Below are 21374 nucleotides of genomic sequence, written 5' to 3'. Positions count from 1 at the left end.
GAGTGTTGCCACCTTTTACAATCACCTTCCCTTGAGTCATTTTCCCATGCATCCTTGCTTGTTATGACCAATTGAATTTCTTTCAGGATTGTTTGTAGCAGGGGCTTCTCATTTTTGACAAAACAAACCCGAACTAAAAATATTACTACAGAACAATGAAATTCAATTATGCTGGATATCTAATTGAAATGCAAGTTACTCAATCTACAAGACAAGCACAATTCATTTTCTTATATTTCCTTTGAACAAAACAAATGCAAACAAAAAGTAGCGACCAAATATCCAAAACAATGGACAGTGGATTTACAAAATTCTTCAGCTGTGAGCAAAAACAACATTACACTGCTTGAGTTCAAAATAATAAAGCAGATTCATTGAGCATTTCTATGGAAACAGCACAACACAGCTCCTGCTAGCTAGCAGTAGCCTGCTAGCTGTAGCTAATGTTAGCCCGAGGCACACGGCACTTAACAGAAGTAGCTTGCTTTAAGCTCACAATGTTAACAGTTTTACTGCAGCTCATACAGACAGACCTCTTCTTCACCGTCCTCCTCCTCGTCCTCATTTTCCTCCAGTGGAAACATAACACCTTGCTACATTAGCAATTAGCATACTCATTGCTGGAATTAGCAGTCTGTGATTGTTGCTAGCTATATCATCCACTCTCCCTTGTTTCTGATAAAAAAAGCAGCAGTTAATAACTAGCTGATTAGCACAAACTCAATGTATTTCACTGAACATAGCCGACACTTGTTGTAACTCCTACACTAGAAACTGTTACAGTAAAGTATGTTGTTGTCCCACACATTTAGTCGCACTTGCAATGGCAGGAACTCCCCATACAAATTGCAGAACAAGCAGCAAAAGTCAAAAGTTATCACTTAAATTTAAAACATGATTATATTTAGTTTCTTATCAAATGAAACCAAATCACTGTTTTCATATGCATAGAGTTTTTAGTCCAAATATATTTTCAGCCAATCAGCTCAAATGACTGAAACAGCAACAGTAGATACAATTTCAGGCAAAGTACAGACAAGCTAATTACCACAGCTACAGGAACATTTATATAGTTCTGCCACTTTAATGAGTTGGAAAATGCTATTCTTGCCGTTTATGTGGTAAGACCTTTTTCATAAAGTGACTGAGACAGGAAGTGTTATGATTTATTTTCCATACACTGAGTGAGGCTGCAGACAGCTTTTAATTAGCCAGTGGATTCCTAAGTTTTTCAGTCACAAACAAAGTACAAAGCAAACTTCAGACACCGGTTTGACTTTAATGTCCACAACACCAAAAGGGACACATTGTTATTTTGTGACGCGTTTTACAGCAATATCAGAACAAAGGCCTTTTTTCGAAGCCAGACACTTTTGATGAAGGAAGGCAATTATAACACGAGGACTCTTTTGTCTTTAAGTGGAATTGTTAAATATACATAGAATTTAACATACACTTGAATTTAAGTGCTCCTCTCTATAATATCACAGTTTTTAGGTAGAGTTTCAGCACCACCTAGTGTTTAGAGAGCACACTTCATTCTGTATAATCTCATAACAACGTTCAAGAAATATGGCTTGATTATTTTCTGTTCATTTCAATATATGAAACTAAAACAAATCTTTATCTTATCTATTTTTTTTAAGCTTATTATTAATTATTTTGAAACCTGTCTCTCTGCACAAAGCGAAAGCCTCTATGAAGTTGGTGAAGATTGTGGTGTTTACATCTTTACTGGATTAAGACCAGACTGGGCATGTTTCTTCCAGTAAGCGCTGACTCTTCAGCACAGAGGGAGCTGAGTCACAGACCAGATGGAGGCTGTGAGAGCACAGATCTGTAATGAGTGGAAACCTGGCCGAACCATAAACCTCTCACACGAACACTGAGCCAAGTCCTGCACCAAGACAAATATTAATATAGTTTTCATATTGAGAGTGTAGTTTTTTTTAGTGTTTGAAGTGTGTTATATAATGTACAAGTATATTTATACCACATCACAACATGCCAGTCAGTGTATTTTGTATATGAGGTAATAATTTTAATTGTTTTCGTAGTTATAAGTCATATGCTGCAATTTTTTTTAGGTGACACTAGTCTTAGTTTTGCTTTCATTTCGTCTATGTGCACGATCACCTTTTATTAATGTTTTTTTTTTTTACCTCTTTAGTTCATCAAGTAACATTTGACCTCTGACCTTGGCTGCAGGGTTTCTGGACAAAATTATTAACTTTATCATTTACAGATGGATTACATTATAGATTAATGTCGACAAATTGTACACTATAACTGCCTAAAATACCATGCATTAACTCTGTTCCTTATTGTTGTTCTTGTTGGTTGTTCCGGAGCAGATGCTCAGCCTACAGGAACAAAACAGAAAACATCAACTTGTGTATCAGTTCATGTATGTTTAACTGAAGGCAGTTATAAATATTATTATAAATATCCAGTGTGTACATACCAAAAAGTCGACAGGGTCCTCTGGTTTGATCTTGCTGCACTCCAACATGGCGTCCGTGAGCGAGGGCATCACATACTTCATCAGGTAGTTTCTCAGAGGGAGACAGCGAACTTCCAGCAGCTCATGCTCCTGTTTCTTCACCTCTGATAAATTCTTCTGCTAAATAATGATACAATTGATTAAATCAACTGTTAGTTTTTACATTTTTTTGTTTTTTTTATTAAATATCGTCTCTAAATTATGGCATTATACACCACCTACCCACTCCTCATACTGAGCAGCCATCTCGGCCAGTGCAGCTTCATTCCTGCGTTTCTTCTCGGCAGCCTCTGCAGCCAGTTTCTGTCTCCTCTCTTCTGCTCTCTTTCTGTCCTCCTCCTCCTGCTCCTCATGACTCAGGCCATAGTTCTTGGGAACCCCCACAATCTCAGTGATATTCTTCATAACATCTGTGTACTTTGGATCATCTGTAGTGACATCTGGAAAGGAACGAATCATACTTAGTGGAAAGATACAAATCTTAGCAACTTCTCTACTTAGCATTGTGTTGGTTTGAAAGGATTTATAGCTGAAAAAAAATGCTGTTTCTTAAAATGTCAAATGCTGGAAAGAAAGGAACAAAGGAAAGGAAACATCTCTTCCAACCATGTTCATGTTAATCTTCCTTAAAACAACAGTTGGTTAATTGAGTTAGATGAGTATGTCTGGTGAAAATATATGTGAAACTGGTAACTGTTTTTGCTAGCTTAGCATAAAGAATGGAAACATGGGTAAACAGCTAACGCTGCTCTGTCCTACAGTATCAAAATACATTTACTAGCACCTTTAAAGCTCAGTTATCAGGCCAATCCATTAAAAGCTGACATGGGAAAAGGGACAATTTTCAGTTTAGCTGCCAGGAAACCAGAAGAGACTCCTGGTACTGTTCCTATCCTAGAAATAATCCAGCCAACAACTCCAAGTAAGGGGAAAATATGTGTTTTTTTTGTTTTGTTTTTTTAACAGTATAAGAAAACTGCTTCTAATTACTACAATTTCATTTTCTACATCCTGATTGTGGCCTTATATAACCTACATGGTTTTAAAGACCTTACTGATATGTTCTGGATGAATCTCAATCTCATCAAAGTAGTCCAGCAGGGTTTCCTCAGCAGTGAGGAGTTGTCTGTATCTCGTCAGGCGAGCCGTGAACTCCTCCTGGGTGTAGCGCATTTTCTCTGCCACACTCTGTGGAAGCCCCTGCGCTCGTTTTGTCAGGAAATCATCCGTCGCATTTAGTGCGAAAACGTGCTCTGCAAAACATAAAGCAACGAGTATTAGAAAATGTATCATACATTATGTATCACTCTCAGTTTCAAATGCTGTTCTGCTGTAAGAATCAGGCCTGTGTTGAACATTTTGTGGTAAATTAAGGTAAAGTTACACAAATAACCTGGAGTGATCTTCTTGTTGTATGCAGGAGTTTTTGGCATGAAATCCTGGTTCTCTGTGACTTCATCTGATTGATAAAAACACATCCACATTAGTGTAATCAATATTAATACTATAGGACTGAGATGAAAAGATGGAACATACCTGAGAAAATCAGCCTTGCTTCCTCATAAGTCTTTGGGAAGCCATCGAGAACAAATCCTTGGTTCCTGCAGGGTTTTGAATTCAGCTTCTCTTGCAAAATGTTAAGAACTTGATGATCATCCAGATGAAATGTAAAGATGTAAAGACACAGAGTTTTTAAATTATAGTCACAAACTAAAAGACTCTATGCAACTACAGCAACACAAAATAGAACCAACAGGTCTTTGTGTCAGATGCATTTCTGGACAGATTTTGGAGTATTAACATTAACATTAAAGTAATAGAAAGACAGCTGTCGTCAAACATTAAAACTCACATTTAGGATAATGTTAATGAAACAAAACGTGTCTATATTTTTGTGAGCCTGAGAATATGAAGGTTCATATGTAGAGATGCAGTTCTTTAACTAACCTTCGTTCATTTCCATGGTTTTATTAAAGGCTTCCAGTTGTTTCTGTGCAGCAGCCACCCCCTCTTCAGCTACAGGGTCAGCAGCTGTGTCTACTATCTCCTTCTGTAGCAAATGGAAAGACACATGTACATACATCACTGTTGTTCTTTCAGAGCCACAAATTGCAGCAACATCTTCATTTCATCTTCAAAAACAGACCTTCCACTAGAGGGCGGTGTATTTCCTTCAGTTTAAGTGACAGCAGTGAGAGAGAGAAAAAACTTACCAGTTGTGTCATCTTTTCCTCAAGAACCTCTTTGATTTTGATGTGGTGTATTTGGTAATGACTGCAGAGCTTCTGTGCCACGGTGGTTTTACCCACAGCTGGAGGTCCAACAAGGCAGATTCTGACTGGCTACAGAAGCAAGAGGAAAAAGGAAATAATGGAAACTTTTATCTGGTTTTAAAATAGCTTTTATACCTCAAAAAATCCAATAAAGTGTTTTTATTTTTTGGATGACTTCACTGACATGTTAAATCCAGCCATACAATTCTTTAAACGTATTTAAGTTTTTATAACAATTCAAAACAACTCTTGAAAACTCTGCCCTTCGTGTCAAAATTAAATGATGTATGTAAAATTCCTCTACTTGCAGGACTCACAAGTAGTTGCCTGGTGTCTTTATATTCCTTCACAATGCTCTCGATGTTCTCTACCATCCCAGCCTCAGACGTCCAGCGGAGAATGAAAGAGTCTTTTATGATAAAAGCATCCAGGCGGAGGTTGATACTTAGGAACGGCAATTCCTCCGGCTGAAATGAGAGTAAATATCAAGGGTAAAAGTGTCTCTAGGTTAGATAGGTCAGGTTGGAGAAACCGAATGTGTCATTACATTTAACTTGAATGGAGAAAGACTTAAATATCCACACTGGGCAATAATCCAGACTAGGATCTAATTTATTTTAACAAGAAATAAAACGACACACTGTACCTTAAAAGCCTTCATGGCGACAGCGTCCTGCTCTGGTACTTTGTCAATTTTTCCTGGCCCGAGTGTGTCGCTGATAATCTGAGTGGTAGAAGAGTCACTTTTAAGGTCAAACTATATTCATCCATGTTCTTTAATGTATAACTACATTCTTGTGTATAACGAGGTTACCTTTACAATATCCTCTAAAGTGTTTTTGGAGTCATCGACGGCAAGAATGTACTTCGACTTTAACCTTGGCTTAATTTCAACGATGTTTTGGATCACTCTGAAAAAGGAACACATTTAAAATCCAGCTGTTATTATCTCTCATATAAATTACAGTATATATGTAAAAGTTAAGTCAGTTAAAATTACCCTCCGAGGTCGTATACGTGAATCATTGGGATGTAATTTGTGCCCTGTCCGAATAAGGGAACTTTTGGAAACTGCATCAACCAAGACACCTGTTTGAAAAAAAAACATTTAAAAAAAAATAAAGCATGTAGTAACAGTGATACAAAGTAGGGATGATAATTACATTAATATCTACCTTAAAAAAGTAGTGAAAGATGTTCTCTCCCTTTCCGTACTGAAGACCAGAAGCTACAACATAGCCTCTAAGCTTGGACCTTTTCTGTAAGATTAGCAGAATGCATAAAACTTAGAGACATTTATCCAGACTTTGTCTTTTGAGTGTGTTGAACTTTTCATCCAGATAATGTACTTACACCTCCATGCAGTTTGAGCACAAGTTTCTCCAGATTATTGTGGTTTCTGAAACTGGGATGCGGCCTTCTTCTTATGAACTCTTCCTCTGTTAGCAGGACATCTGTTTCATCCTGAAGAGAGGCATTACAATCATGGTGGTTCTGTTTCACACACACAACAAGTCAAAAGTAATAACATTTTCCTACAGGCTCACCGGATTCTGCACTTTGGTCATGGCCCACGTCATCACAGATGAGACCAAAATGAACATTTTCTGAGACTTGAAGTTTTCCATCTGAGATTGAAGGGCTGTTTGTAGAAGTACAAGGACGATAAAGGAAAAGGGAATACATATGAAAAGACCCAAGTGTATACCTAAGCCACTCCAGCCAATAATAAGCCAACTTTCTCCCGTACCTGTGAGTGCCCATGTTGCTTCTTCAACCTGCTGTCGTGTACTAGCTTCCGAGACGTTGTACACCACAATGTCACACTCCAGCAGGCCCTCAAGAAGCTCATCTCGAGTCGGTGACTACCGAAAGAGATTAAGAGTCCAGTTCAGACATACACATAATTTACTTTAAATTGTTTTAAAAACGCTTATCAAAACATCCCTGGCCCAAAGTGAAGCTTTCACATTGCTTTCTTTTTGTCTAACTAAATGTCAAACCCTCAACTTTTCATTAACAATCTTTGATGACAAACAAAAGCAGCAAATTCTTACATTTAAAAGCTGGAACCAGCAATTGTCAGAAAATAATGGAAAGTGGCGCCTGTTTTTTTTAATTTAACAGTCAAACCTTATAACTATAATGGCAAATACTCACATTTGAGTAGCTAGTACCATAAAATAATTTGCTTTTTTTTTTACACAGAAATTGACTAAATGACAATAAAAATAGTTGTAATTAGTAATTACTTGTTCATTTTCATAAGTTATGTGTTTAAAAATGTGTAATAAACGCCTAACTCACCACATACTGTTCAAGTAGAAAGCTTATTTTTCCTTCTTCCCTTGAAGCAGACACCGTCCCCACTATGTGGAAAGCAGGTTCACCTCGAGGGGAGGCTAACGTCTCATCTGCCTCTGCTTCATCTGAGGTTTCTCCGGCTACGCACCTCGATAAAAACTGTTCAATACAAAAGAAAAAGAATACTGTAAACAAGCGAATGATAAGCCGTGTTTTATAAGCAATATGATAGTGGCCACTCTTTTACCTTGGCGAGGTGTTTGGAGGAATACCTGTCGACATCGTTGACAAAAATACGTTTTGGACGCGTCTGTTGCTTGTTGTCATCCATTTTAAAAAGCCGAACTAGAAAAAGTATTTTGTTACATTTATCAAGCGCGAGCAACGTTAATGGTTGTGTTTAGGAACTCCCGTTGCTATGGACTCACTCCGGTTGCTATGGCTCATCAGCCAATCAAATGCTTCGCGTGGGGTGCGTAGGGTTGGAACGTTCATTTACGTAAACTTGCAAAGCCTTCAACACACTGCCAAGATAAAACTTACGGAGTGAAGCTTTGAAAGCAGTCAAATTTAAACATATTGAGTCTAAAGATACACTTAAGCCTTCCAATTCTATTTATCATGATAACTATGTACGCTATCTGTGCCCTATGTTTTTAAATTTCTTAGAAAAGACTACTTCATTATTAAGATTTGAAAATGTTTTGATGTGATACCTACCAGAACACTTCGGTAAATTGTAACGTAGCCTACTTTTATTTCCAGACAAAAAATGAGGAATTGAGTTCCCTCAGACTGTCTTAGCAGTGATGTGAACCCATAAGAGAGATTGGTGCGTTTTCTGTTTCATTGTGTGCCTTTGAAGATATTGTTTCAAGAGAATGTAGCTCCCTCTGGGTCAAGAGAAATTTCAAGACTTCAAGGTTACAGTTACATTCTGTTCATATTGACATATTCACCAATTGTATGATATAGAAACTGAACATCAATTTGTAAGCTCTGTGTGATATCTAAAGTCCTCATTGTTGCGTTTTTTGGCTGCATGGTGCCATTATATCATTACACTGTAGATTCTGCTGATGTAACACAAGCCCCCTTAAGCACTCACACACACAAACCACACACTCCTGTGCATCTGTAGATCGCAGAACAATGGAGTGCTTACATGGAAACTTTCAGAGCACCCCATATATTTATAGAGCTGACATTATCTGAGAAACTGCTGGCTGTGCTTGATGGGGTCTGCTCTACACAGGTCTCGGCACTCAGTGAAAAAACACCCTGTCATGTATTCTAAGCACAGAGATACTGAGGGGAACTATTTCATGGATGATTGGTAGTTCCTGGCCTTGTATAGCAAACCTCTAAATTTAAATCAATTAATTTTTTTAAATATACTTTAGCCAAGATGTACAATGATTCCTGAAATGTCATGAAATTGAGATGTATTGCAAACAAGGGGAGTTATGGAATGTGATGTCAGGGAAAATATGGGAATTTTAAAACTCTATCAAATTGTAGCAGATACATTTACAGACACTAATCATCAGAGCTTAGTTTATCAGATATACTGTATATTGAATTGGCACATAGCCATTAAGACATTATAAATTAGGATGCAGAAATGCCAGGGATAAGTCAGAGGCATTATATAGACACACAGTCTCCATTTCATTGTTTGTCCACAGGTTATAGTTACAAGTACATTGTTCAGTTATAAAAAAAAAAGTCCTGCTCAGTACATTTCTTGATCACAATTCTTTAATATTCAACTTAAAAGGGTCCTTATCAGAAATGTCTTTTGTGTTGCGTTTTTATGTTGTAAAAGTGTGAAATGCCAATGAAAAAAACAATCAAAGGTGTAGCTTGTAGGGATAAACCTATAGAGAATTATCACCTGAATTTACAGCTCACGCTTCACAGAGGTTTACAGCGAGTTTCAGCTCACCGTTTATGTCTATTGTGTGCCTGTAATGGCTTTGTCTTCTTCTGCAGGAAGTTTCAGTAAAAGGCCGAATAAATGCCAAAGTTGCTCCGTAACTTCTGGATGTGTCTGTTTGCAAACGTTACCAATCAAATTAAAAGATAATGATATGTCAATAGTTATAGGTTGGTTAGTAATTGCAGGTTTGAAAACTGAATGAATCAACCAATATCAGATTTTAAATATCAACATTGTTATCCCATCACATTCCAGGAAGAAATTTAGGAGAGTCACAAACAGAGTCATAAAACAGATTTAGTGATTTACAGTTACAGCTACTGGTGTGATTGTTGTTTTGAACATGTCAACCAGCAAGCAGTTTGTCAAACTCTGCCGAGCCAGCAGCTGTTTACAGCAGGCATGTGGCACGTTACGATAACGGCTGTCGGTGCCAAAGACAGCAGTGCATGCATGCTCATTGTCAGTGACTGTTTATGAAATGTTCTCCCCTGCAGTGACGAAGCTTTGGCAATTGTAAACATCTTGGATCATGCTGCGAGTATCAGTTATCTGGATGTACTAAAAGGCACATTTAATGACACCTTTTTACTCAAATTAATATACTCCTGTTTGTGGAGATTTAAAGTGATACATCTTTGTATTATGAATTCTGAAAGGGAACCAAAAAGGACCTCTATGCTATGTGAAAGTTTGGCAACGTAACTGAAAGTATTTTGTTTTTTCTTATTTCTAACAATTCACACAAAAATGTGTATCTTACATTTCTTAGTGAAGAGTAAACAAACAACTGTTTAAACAGAACGGACTGTTAAGGAGCAATTGTTGCTAACAGCTGCTACAGTGTGTGCATGTGTGTGTGTTGGAGGTGTTGGGGGGGGGGTGAAGTGCAGAGGGGGCAGCTGTCAGGACAGACAAACCGTGTGCTTCCTACATGCCCTTATAAGGACGGATGTGCCTCAAAACCATGAGTCATTTAAGACCAATCTGCCTTATCCTGATACAGACCTGGTGATAAAGACGGGGACTCGGCCAAAAAGTGCTTCTTTGAGATGAAGGGAGCTGTTGACAAAACACAGCGCGGGGTATGCCCAAAGACTAATGTGATGTTTCTGCTGCCTGCTTTTTGCTGAACACTGTAAAGACGTCTTCCCCTTACTGAAAAGAATAGTATTAGTATTAGTAACGTATTTCAGTAGCTAGTTTAATTTGACATCTGTTTGGTAGGTGTCAACTCCTACAAACTCAGAATAATTCATCAGTCAGTTAAATACTGTATTTAAAGGTACCCCGAGGAATCTTCTTGTGAACAAAGTTATATCATTGTCCACTGTGCGTTGGTGCATAGTGGTTAGCATAGCTGCCTTCCAAGCAGTTGAACCGGCTTCGTTTCCCGGCCAACGCGTCGCTTTTCCCGAATTTCGCATCTGGGGATCAATAAAGAATTATGTTATCTTTTCTCGCCGAAACATACTGTGTTAAATGCATTTCAGTCCTTTTGAAGCATATTTTTTTTCATTAAAACAAAGTTGCAATTTTGTGAATATTTTAGAGACAGTGCTAGCTAGCAATCTACTTCTCTCACACGTCTTGCTAGCCCATTGCTACGTTTCTACCACCAATTGTTGACAAGTGGAATAGTGTAAAAAAAAGTCACCAGGAATTAATAAAAAAATTGGTCCCATGCAGGATTCTTCTTGTGTGTGGACAAGACTCAAACCAAAGAAGCTCCACAGTGGCTAAAAGAACAACCTTAGGTTTAGATATGAGCACAAATAATCCACAACCACAACAACAGTATGGTCACATGCTCCTATTTCTGGGGGCTGTAATGGAAAGTTTTTAAAGCAAAATTGACAAACTATCTACAGTTCAGCTTCTTTTATTTTTGGAGAATTAATTGCTTTAATCATCTCGTAGGAAATAAAACTGAACTAAACGTATTTCCAAGATAGAGACTGTGATGACCCATTAGGCTTATCAGCTGGAGAAAATATGCGATGTGAAGGTAAGTGAGGTCTCTGTTATGTAAAAGCTCGGAATAGAAATAGACAAGTAGGTTAGTAGCGTCTCTCTGTGAGGCACATTACACCACACGGCTACAAATGGAATATTTCAGCATGTTGATGGTGTTGGGGGGTATTTACATTCTTACAGCACTCACAGTGGCCTGATAGGGCTCCAGCACAGGGCACGCAGGCACTGCGGGAGCTGAACGAGGTGACGAATAAGGAGCCTGAGCTCAAGCCGACATGCAGCCCCCGGCACCTGTTACACTCCATTCCCCTAAAAGGAGACACTGGAGCCAATCAGAGCTCAGAACAGGCGCTCGTCGCCTCTAGCACAGGCCGTCCTGGGGATCTGTCGTCTGCTGGGGGTCTGGGCTCTGGCCTCAGCTTCCTCCTCCCAACCCCCCTCTCTACCTCCCTTGCCTCTCAGCTGTCTGGCATGTTTTTGCCCCCCCCTCGCTCCTTACACGTGTTACGACTCTGGCAAAGAGTCACAGGCAGGTCCCCTTAGACGGCTCCTTAGCCGCAAGATTGCCCCGGCAAGATCTCAGGTTACTTTCTCATCCTGCCATCACCCACATCCCCAGTGCCCTGTTTGAGCTTAGTCATATTAGCACATCCTTAGGGACCTAAAGGTCAGCTGCATGAAGTATGAGTTGGAAAGAGATGCTGCAATGTATGAGGGACTGGGCAGGTTAGGGTTTTTTTAGGGTCTTTTTTTTGGTCACATGAAAGTTAAAGGCCAAAAGTTCATTTAAAAGCCATAAATTGGTTCTTAAAGAATCCACGCAAATAATTAGACACCTCAGATGCCATTAACCTCCTGTATTTGAGTATTTTGACACCTAAAACGAAATAAAAAATACTGTTCAAGAAGTAAAACATATTTTTAAGAGCCTTTCCAGATTTTTACTTCAGTTTTATTCTTAAAATTATTTTTTTAATTGTTCCTTATGTCTTAAAAAATTGAATAATTAAATCATTGTTATATCCTAATTTTTGCCTCAAATGTATCAATAACTATAAAACCCTGATGATTTTATGACCTGGATGTTTTATTTTGCTGCCTTTGTGCTCTATGAGGTTAAATAAAACTATATAATCACATTATTTTTATTATGATTTAATCATACATTTGTGTCCTGTGTGCATAATGCAGTTGAGGATATCTTGGAGCTCCTTAATCAGACTCATATCAAACTGTATAAAACTTTTCAATCCTTCATCACGTAACCATCCGTCCAAGAAAACCTCCTCATCATACTTCCCACTGCCTCTTCCTAATGTCCGTTTCCTTTCATCTCTCAGGCATCATCTCTCCACTTTGGCTGCGTCTCGACACAGGATCCACTTTACTGATCCATTTTGCTAAGCAGCACTTAATTTGGGCTTGTGTGAACTCCTGAGCCCGCCCCCCGGCCCCCCAGCCTCAGGACACCGCGACATATTTAAGGACCCCCTCGCACCCTCGCCCCTTTGTCCCAGTGGAAACTCCAGTCTTGTGGTAACAACTTGGTGAGTTCCCTTTGCAGTCTTCTTGCATCTCAGCTGTTTTTTTTGGACTGTAGGTGGAGTAGAAGCTGCTGCTGCTGTAGGACATATTACTGATAGACCATGGAGATATTTTATACAGTTTGAAGGTGTTTCTTTGATAGGAGGTGATGATGAGTTGAGGGTGAAAGAGAGGAAAGAAAGTTGAGTTCAGAGAGTGTTAAATATAAAAAGGTTGTCAACTGTAATTAAAGATGAGCTGCTGACTAGAAAAGACTCCCTAAAGGTTTAGGGATGCAGGCATGAGATGCTTGCTGTGGAGTGGCAGGCATGAAACAGGATCTAGTTAGATGCAACATGAGAGAAGGTATTCAGATTTATTTGTTGATTAATTAGATAATAACACATTTGACCTTTGACTTAACTAAAGTAGCCAAACAAATCAGGGTGTTGCGCAGAATATTGTCTATATATTGTCGTATCTACAACATTGTGGGATGCTAAAAAACTAAATGAGGACTCGTCTTCCTATCCTGGTTAGAAAACTCTTCCAAAAGAGATTGTAAATTAAATCGAGGCTTTTCTTATTAAGGAAAAATAAAAAGACAGGTAGGAAACATTTTTTGGCATTAGCAGACTTTTAAAATCCATCGTTAAACTGTTGAAACATCAGAAAACAAACGCACTTTTCTATAATTAGACAATTCACTTAAAAGCTATTTATTTTAGACATAATTTCAAATCATTTTAAGCTAATTTTACTAAAATTAAATAACAAAAGTATGTCTTAATAGTGTTAAAATACAAAGTTACAGAATAATAAATAAGATGTGCTTCAAGCTCAGATTTCATTAATAGATTATTCCGCTAAAAACATCTCTTGAATCCACAATTAATTGTTTTTTTCTGCAAATGTTTACAAAAAATGACCCATAGTGGCCCAGTTTATCAGCGTGAGTCTTGGAGGACAGATTCCTACAGATTGATTTTCCAGGTATTCTCAGTAGTAACTTCATGATATCTCAATTAAAGCTGTCTGACAGATGCCTCATTGGAATGGGAGGTTTTTACGGTTCTATGAGGATCTCCATGGAAACATTGCATAGAATGCTGCAGCAGCTGTGTAAAGTAAACAAACAGAAGTTGATTTAAATGATGGAGCCTGTATGAAGGACATGATGCTGTCACTCAGGATGCAGAGTGAGGCCAGAGATCCTAGAAGGATCAGAGCACATGGTTCTGGCTCCAGACAGTGAGCTCCTCTGTGTGTGGTGACAGCTGAGGATAGACCGAAGCTGCCACTTGTCAAAAGACACACCGCCTCAGCTGTTAACTGGCTCTGGCTTTACGATCTGATACAGAGGGGGGGGCAGAGCAGGGTGACAAGAGTCCCGAGGCTGAAAATAGACCTATGATGAGTGTGTGTGTTGGGGGGTCCAGCCATGTCCCGTTTTGGCTTTTCAGGCAGCTGAGAGAGATTAGAGCACTCAGAGGTGTCTCCATACTGAACATGGCGCTACATTGTTTCTCAGAATTGCTTTAATTTGTCTGTCATGTGAGATTAGATGGATATATTACACATTTAATACAATGGGGGTATTATTTCCTGCAGATAAACACCTTCATTAAAGAAACGAAAACTTTAGTAAGAACCTTTAAAAAGGCGTGATTGATGTAAAGTAAAATAGAAGCTCCCATCCTGATGAAAAGCAACATACCTGTAATTATCACACTAATCTTTTACCTTTGTTTCCCTCCTCTGTCTCCTTTAGAAGGCCAGCCAAGAAAAGACCAAACATGTGTGACGACGACGAGACCACCGCCCTCGTGTGCGACAACGGCTCTGGCCTGGTCAAGGCTGGGTTTGCCGGTGATGACGCTCCCCGTGCTGTCTTCCCATCCATCGTTGGACGCCCCCGTCACCAGGTACGGATACTGAAAGGACAAAGAGTTTTTGAAAGATGGCTGAGAGATTAAGTGATTTTTTTAAGTGTGATTTCAGTTCCTGAGGTTCTGAGATGTGTTTTCTTCGTGCGCAGGGTGTGATGGTGGGTATGGGTCAGAAGGACAGCTACGTGGGAGACGAGGCCCAGAGCAAGAGGGGTATCCTGACTCTGAAGTACCCCATCGAGCACGGCATCATCACCAACTGGGACGACATGGAGAAGGTGAGACTTTAGGACATTAAGCACAACAGAAATATCGCAATATTTTTTTTATTCACCACTGGGTGTGTCAAGCTAAAGATACTCACATACTCCTCCCTGTTTCTGTTCCCTAGATCTGGCACCACACCTTCTACAACGAGCTCCGTGTGGCCCCAGAGGAGCACCCCACCCTGCTGACTGAGGCCCCTCTTAACCCCAAGGCCAACAGGGAGAAGATGACCCAGATCATGTTTGAGACCTTCAACGTCCCTGCCATGTACGTGGCTATTCAGGCTGTACTGTCCCTGTACGCCTCCGGTCGTACCACCGGTGAGTCTCTACTTAAACCCCATGACCGTGCAACTTTAGAGGGGGATAAAAACACACACTTCGTGTTCCTTCTTCTGACAAACTGCTGATATTTCTGGACAGGTATTGTGCTGGACTCTGGTGATGGTGTGACCCACAACGTGCCCATCTATGAGGGTTACGCTCTGCCCCACGCCATCATGCGTCTGGATCTGGCCGGTCGCGACCTGACTGACTACCTGATGAAGATCCTGACTGAGCGTGGCTACTCCTTTGTCACAACCGGTAAGAAGGCACCAACAACTAACTGGAGATAAAAACTGGATGATTTTTAAGATGAGGAAGGTTAATGTATACAAGGGCATTTAATTGACCTCGACTCAAATTAAGACTTTAACTTTTGCTGAACTGAAGCTTCTGTAGCTACAAGGCAGTGCACTGTTTTAATACTGTGTTAGAAGAAAGAGTCTTGTATTTACAAGAAAAAATACAACATTTGAAAGAGTAAAAGTACAGGTGTAATTTAGCAACACTGAACACTCATTTATAGTACTAGCAGCTACATAATTATATCTGTAATAACTATATTTAAGTGAATGTACTGTTAGGCCTACTCCCTACCCACGTCAGACTTCATGATGATTATAAGTCATCATTTAGCAGAACCAAGATGAGAGAACAGTCCCGGTGTCGGCTAACTAATGTCTATTATATAGAATTTGACTTTTAAGCTAAAGTTAGCTCAAATTAGCTAACAACAGCCACTATAAGGCTACCTACTGGTCACAACATACCATGTAGCAAGCAGGAAACCCTGACTTTATCTAATTTAGCAAGGTTGTATTTGATCATTTTACTTGTCATTTACAGGAGAAATTAATATTTTTCCGACTTTATATTAACATATTCCCATAAAAACCTCAAGCCTGATTTACTCCAGTTTTTGTAGGCGTTATTTCTCTAAAATTATTGGTCCAAAAGGCTCCAATAAAACTTGTTATGACTCATAAAATCAAATCACCTAATGTCCATAATCGATTTAAAACCCGACAAGACAGGTGGTCGAAAGTATAGATCCTCATTAACCAAAGTTTACTCAACCTCTGCCTCGATAACGGAAGAAAGAAAGCTGTTTGTATGTTAATATGCAACAATCAGTGTTATTATAAGAAACTTGTCCACTAAACGGTGACATTTCCTCCTTCCAGCCGAGCGTGAGATCGTGCGTGACATCAAGGAGAAGCTGTGCTACGTTGCTCTGGACTTTGAGAATGAGATGGCCACCGCCGCCTCCTCCTCCTCTCTGGAGAAGAGCTACGAGCTGCCCGACGGTCAGGTCATCACCATCGGCAACGAGCGTTTCCGCTGCCCCGAGACCCTGTTCCAGCCCTCCTTCATCGGTGAGTCATGACGACAGCTGATCCAACAATACAGCAGCTACAGTTACTGTCTTTGAACGCAGCACAATCTGCAAGTCAGATATTTATCTGATCAGTTTTAATTTGTACATGTAAGTGTTGACTCCACCTAGTGGCAAAAAGGAGAGCTTGTAAAACTAAGAAATACAATTTCAGACTGATATTCACAGTTGTTCCTTGCTTTGATGTAAGGCCATTTATATCTTGGTTTTTGAGAGGTGCTACTTAAATAAAGTTAGACTTTTCTTATTATTTCTACGGTTGTTTTAGTATCACCACATATTTTTCTGTCTAACATAAACATCACTCCCCTCTGACCTGACCAGGTATGGAGTCCGCTGGTATCCATGAGACCGCTTACAACAGCATCATGAAGTGCGACATTGACATCCGTAAGGACCTGTACGCCAACAACGTGCTGTCCGGTGGTACCACCATGTACCCTGGTATTGCTGACCGTATGCAGAAGGAGATCACCGCCCTGGCCCCCAGCACCATGAAGATCAAGGTGAGCCCCATAACACACTGATTAAATGCAGTTAACAGGAAGTGCCAAAGTTCAGCATGTTTTCAAATGTTCTCCTGACCAACCTCCTCTCCTCCTTGCTCCTTCCCGCAGATCATCGCTCCCCCTGAGAGGAAATACTCTGTCTGGATCGGCGGCTCCATCCTGGCTTCCCTCTCCACCTTCCAGCAGATGTGGATCAGCAAGCAGGAGTACGATGAGGCAGGCCCCTCCATCGTCCACAGGAAGTGCTTCTAAATCTCCAACCATCACCAAGAAACCCCACACCAACTGCACCCGCTTACCTTCCATATCTCTATTTCTACTGTACCTTTTGCTGTATATACATGTACCGTTGTAATAAAAATAGTTGATTTTAACAGAAACCTTTTTTAAAGTGTTTGAGTCTAAATCCATACAATATCATAGGATGTCACATTGAGAATATTTTATTAAGTAACGGTGCTCATTTTCCTGTTAAACATGTCCTTCCTTTATTTAATGTTGTCCAAATTAAGATATAATGAGGCTAGGGGCTGACATGAAATCACAAAAACAGGGTCAAAGACAACAGCAATATTTGAAGAATTACCCCAACTTATTGACACACAATTTAAGTTCTAATTACCACAATTGTTGTGTGAGTTTAAACTTTAAATGTTCCACTTACCAAAAGAATAATAGAAAGAAAAAGGTTTTTTTTCTCTCAACAAATATGTATAATTTCCTTTATTTAGGGCTTATTCAGAGCTGCTTAGTGAACATGCACTTCCGGCTAATGCCAAGGGGAGGGGGGTTATATAATGGGTTGGATGGTTTGTAGCAGGTGCTAATGTTTTCTGTCAAAAAACATTAACAAATATTTATACAGAAAAATAATATTTCTTCACAGAAACGAGTAGGCTATATAATTTAATGTACGTATATAAATGTACAACGCAAGCACAATCCTAACCATAATCCTTCGTAGTGTACATTACAAATAAACAAAGAAAATGCATAGGAAAAGTATACAACATCAACCTCAAACAGTCATAATTCATATCAAACTTACCACTAAACGTCGGCTTTGAGCAACGACGACTATCAACGAACTATTGAATAGGCTTACTTTTTCATAAAGCAGATAAATCTTACATTGCTATGGAAACAGAACAGAACTGCTAGCTAGCATCTGCTTGCTCGCTGTAGCTAGCGTTAGCCAAAGGCACACAGGACATTAAAGAAGCTTACTTTCGGCTCACAATGCTAACTTACAGTATAAATGCAGCTCGTAGTGTCCTTCTTCACTTCTTCTCACTGTCCATTTGAGTTAGCACCATAGCTGCTTATTAGCAATCATCACTTACGTCACTTGAACGCCCCAACGTAAAAAAAAAAAACACGATTATACATATATTGTTTTTCATTTTTAAAAGTACTCAATATGGATGTTTTCTTGTGCATTTGTTACATTTCATATTCTATAAATACAAATCTTACAAATATACTACTTCCTACAAGACATTTTTTAAGTTGAAATCTCATATCTACCACTGTTCCGATGTAACTTGAACACACCACTTCCTTTTCACTTCCTTGTCTCCTGCGCCACAGGTGATGTTGATGAACATAATAAAACCGGCCTCCTTCATTCACTATTGACCAGCAGCACAGAACTGCATAGTGGTTTCTCTTAGTAATATTTGAATCATGAAGGTTACAGACAGAAACGTGATTCGGTTTCACCTGCAGGTTATTTACGGGATAAATGTGAAGAGTGTTGAGAAGAAGAAAGACAGACTGTTACTGAGTGGTGCAAAAATCTTTGGTGTTCCTCTGGAGAATTTACCCAGGAGATACATCCCTGAGTTTGGTCTGGTGCCATGGTGAGTAGCAGGATTGGAAAGATTATAATCAAATAATCGGCTAGAGGTGAATACAGATTCTGAATATGTTTGTCTCAGCTTTTTGGTGGACGCTTGCTCATTTCTTCTGGAGCGTGTTGGGACTGTAGGCCTGTTTAGAAAACCAGGCTCTCTTCCCCGCATTAAGATCCTCAGGGTAAGAGCTTAACTTTTTTATATATAATCTCTACAAAAGCTATAGCGCCATCTGATGGTTGGAGTAAAACTTGCTTTTGTGTCAGCTTTGTCTGTGAATAAGTAAGAACTATGATGTGACCTTTTTTGATAATTTTGCTCTTCCTCTTTCTGTCTCAGGCCAAGCTGAATCGTGGAGAGGGCTGTCTGTCCTCAGCCCTCCCCTACGACGTGTCCACCCTCATCAAACAGTTCTGCAGGGAGCTGCCCGAGCCGTTGATTCCCTCTGAGCTCCACGCGGCTCTGCTCAAAGCTCAGTCTCTGTCCAACCCTCAGGACCGGACTTCAGCCCTCCAGCTGCTGTCCTGTCTGCTGCCTGCAAGGAACTCCTCCTGTCTGCATTACCTGTTCGACTTCCTCTCCAAAGTCTCACAGAGGTTTGAGAACATTCTGATAACATGGGGGAATTAAACCCTGGTATGAGTACAACAGAATGGGGACTGATTTTGGTTAATATTCTGCAGCTTTTCAAGTGAATGACACGGATGTTGATATTTTGAAGGTCTTAGAGTGTGGTCCTTTAACGCTTGCGACCAAACTGACCACCGATGTAGCTTGATGTATTTTAGCTTTAAGAGTGTCATTGAACTGTTTTATATTTTAGGAAGCTTATTTAAATCATAAGCACTTCTACAAAATGCACTTCTTCTTGTTGCTTCTGGTAAGGTCATTGTGGTCAAATCTTGAGACTAAAGGAAAAGAAAGTAGAACAATGGTCCTTGTCTGAGTAAACCTTCACAGACGGGATTCTTCACGATTTAAAGTAAAATGATGGGTGATGGTTTTATTTCCTGTGCTTTTCTCCATGTGCTCCTGTCAGATGCAGTGAGAACCTGATGACCAGCTCTAACCTCGCCACAGTCTTCGCTCCGTGTCTTTTACCACCTCCAAACAAGGCAGAGATGTCTGAAGGACGACTTGAACTCAGGGTTCTGGTTCTTCGCACCTTCATCGAAAATCCTCAGTTATTTGGTAACAACCCCCTTATTTTGTTTTTGCACTTTAATTTAAATGAACTATATTTTTGCCTGATTTGTGCTGGATATCAGGTCTTTTTGTTTTTTTGCCAGGTGTGATTCCTAAAGCTGTAATGGACAGTATGGAGTTCCTAATGAATTTCCATTATCTAAAAGACGCAAAGAAAGGACACAGAAAGAGACGCAGTTTTAAAGGTAAAACATGAAAGCATACTGAATAATTCTGTTCCTATCATCATCTTTTTCTCATCTGAATTTCTTTTAATCCAGTACTTGAAGTAATACAGTCTGGGAAGACAGTGCCTTGGATTCGAGGGAGGTTAAAGGTTGAGCCTCTGGTCTCTGAGCAGAAGCAAGAGTCCACCTCAGGAGATCGACCGGCGCTCAGGAGGAGCCTCGGCCTCGAGACTTTCCCAAATGTCCAGCTGTTCAGGACCTGTGTGCCGGGTGCAGGTAAACACAGTATGGAGAAAGAAACAGGCTGTATATTTATATTAATAAAACATTTTACACAGATTCTAATGATATTACAATTGTTTTTAGATCAGAGTTTCAGCCCTGCAACAGCTTTGTTGGCCAGCCCCCCAAAAGAGGCATTCAAGACCCCGCAAGAAAAACAAAAAAGGTAAATTATGATTGAATTGAGTGTTGAATTAAGGTTGTACAAATATGAAATCTGGCATTGTTTCTTGTGAAGTCTATCTGGAGAGATTGCAGGGAGGTAATTTAGTTTTGTTCTTTTTGTGCATTTTGGAAGTTGAACTGCAACTTTACAGGATCACTTTTGTTGCAACAGATGCTTATGTTTTGGGGAAACTTGGGGAAAAAATTGAAATGTATAGTTAATTTAAAAATTATTGTGTTGACATTTTTCAGTGGTTTTATTACACAAATACACATAATTTTTTTTTTTTTTGTATTCAGAGATCTACGTTTTGGTAATTTCCCGAGATTCACCAGAGGAACAGATGCAGAAAGCTCTCCTGTGCTCACTGGTGTCGGGAAACTGCAGCTCACGCCTTGGAAAAAACGACATTCACTATAAAGGATTAAATATTAGGAAGTGGTCACGTGGTTTGACCCACATCACTGCAGCTTTTTGGTTATGATCTCTGATGGACCAGTTTAATTTATAAGGTGTTTTAAATCTCAAGTTACTTTTTAATATAACACATTTTTAATGAATTTATGTATTTGACTATTTAAGTCACAACATCACTGTAGTTGTATTGATGTATTGTTTTAACATACTTTTATACATAATAAATTTTAGTTTCAATTTTTGGAGCTTTTACCTACACACGTTCTACATATTTGTTAGTATTTAGTAGTAGTTTTTTTAATATTCACCACTGATGCCCAGGTAGGCAATACATTTAGGTCGTTTAACAAGTCAGCAAAAACAAAGAGGGGCA

At 39.4% G+C, this 21374-nt stretch overlaps 2 protein-coding genes across 2 annotated transcripts; one reads left to right on the top strand and one right to left on the bottom strand.

Annotated features, from left to right (window-relative positions):
* Window positions 1-969: 969 nt before the first annotated feature.
* Window positions 970-7411, bottom strand: LOC138585051 (adenylate kinase 7-like). Its single transcript, XM_069657281.1, has 18 exons — window positions 7328-7411; window positions 7084-7239; window positions 6527-6641; window positions 6324-6418; window positions 6130-6240; window positions 5952-6035; window positions 5777-5865; window positions 5591-5687; window positions 5423-5500; window positions 5094-5243; window positions 4717-4845; window positions 4451-4553; window positions 4040-4147; window positions 3897-3962; window positions 3559-3756; window positions 2726-2943; window positions 2465-2623; window positions 970-2363 (listed from the first exon to the last, which is right to left on the bottom strand). Exons 1-18 carry the CDS (start codon window positions 7409-7411, stop codon window positions 2322-2324), a joined length of 2082 nt encoding a protein of 693 aa, XP_069513382.1. The 3' UTR covers window positions 970-2321.
* Window positions 7412-12505: 5094 nt separating this feature from the next.
* Window positions 12506-17276, top strand: actc1a (actin alpha cardiac muscle 1a). The gene is made up of 8 exons (XM_069685657.1): window positions 12506-12546; window positions 14295-14448; window positions 14562-14690; window positions 14804-14999; window positions 15102-15263; window positions 16187-16378; window positions 16723-16904; window positions 17016-17276. Exons 2-8 carry the CDS (start codon window positions 14320-14322, stop codon window positions 17157-17159), a joined length of 1134 nt encoding a protein of 377 aa, XP_069541758.1. The 5' UTR covers window positions 12506-12546; window positions 14295-14319; the 3' UTR covers window positions 17160-17276.
* The last annotated feature ends 4098 nt before the right edge of the window (window positions 17277-21374 follow it).

The sequence above is a fragment of the Semicossyphus pulcher genome, unplaced genomic scaffold (genome assembly GCF_022749685.1).
Source record: "Semicossyphus pulcher isolate SPU_LCO1_2020_fin unplaced genomic scaffold, fSemPul1.0.p SCAF_11, whole genome shotgun sequence".
In the NCBI taxonomy this organism is placed as follows: Eukaryota; Metazoa; Chordata; class Actinopteri; order Labriformes; family Labridae; genus Semicossyphus; species Semicossyphus pulcher.
This window is presented reverse-complemented; position numbering and strand designations above follow the sequence as displayed.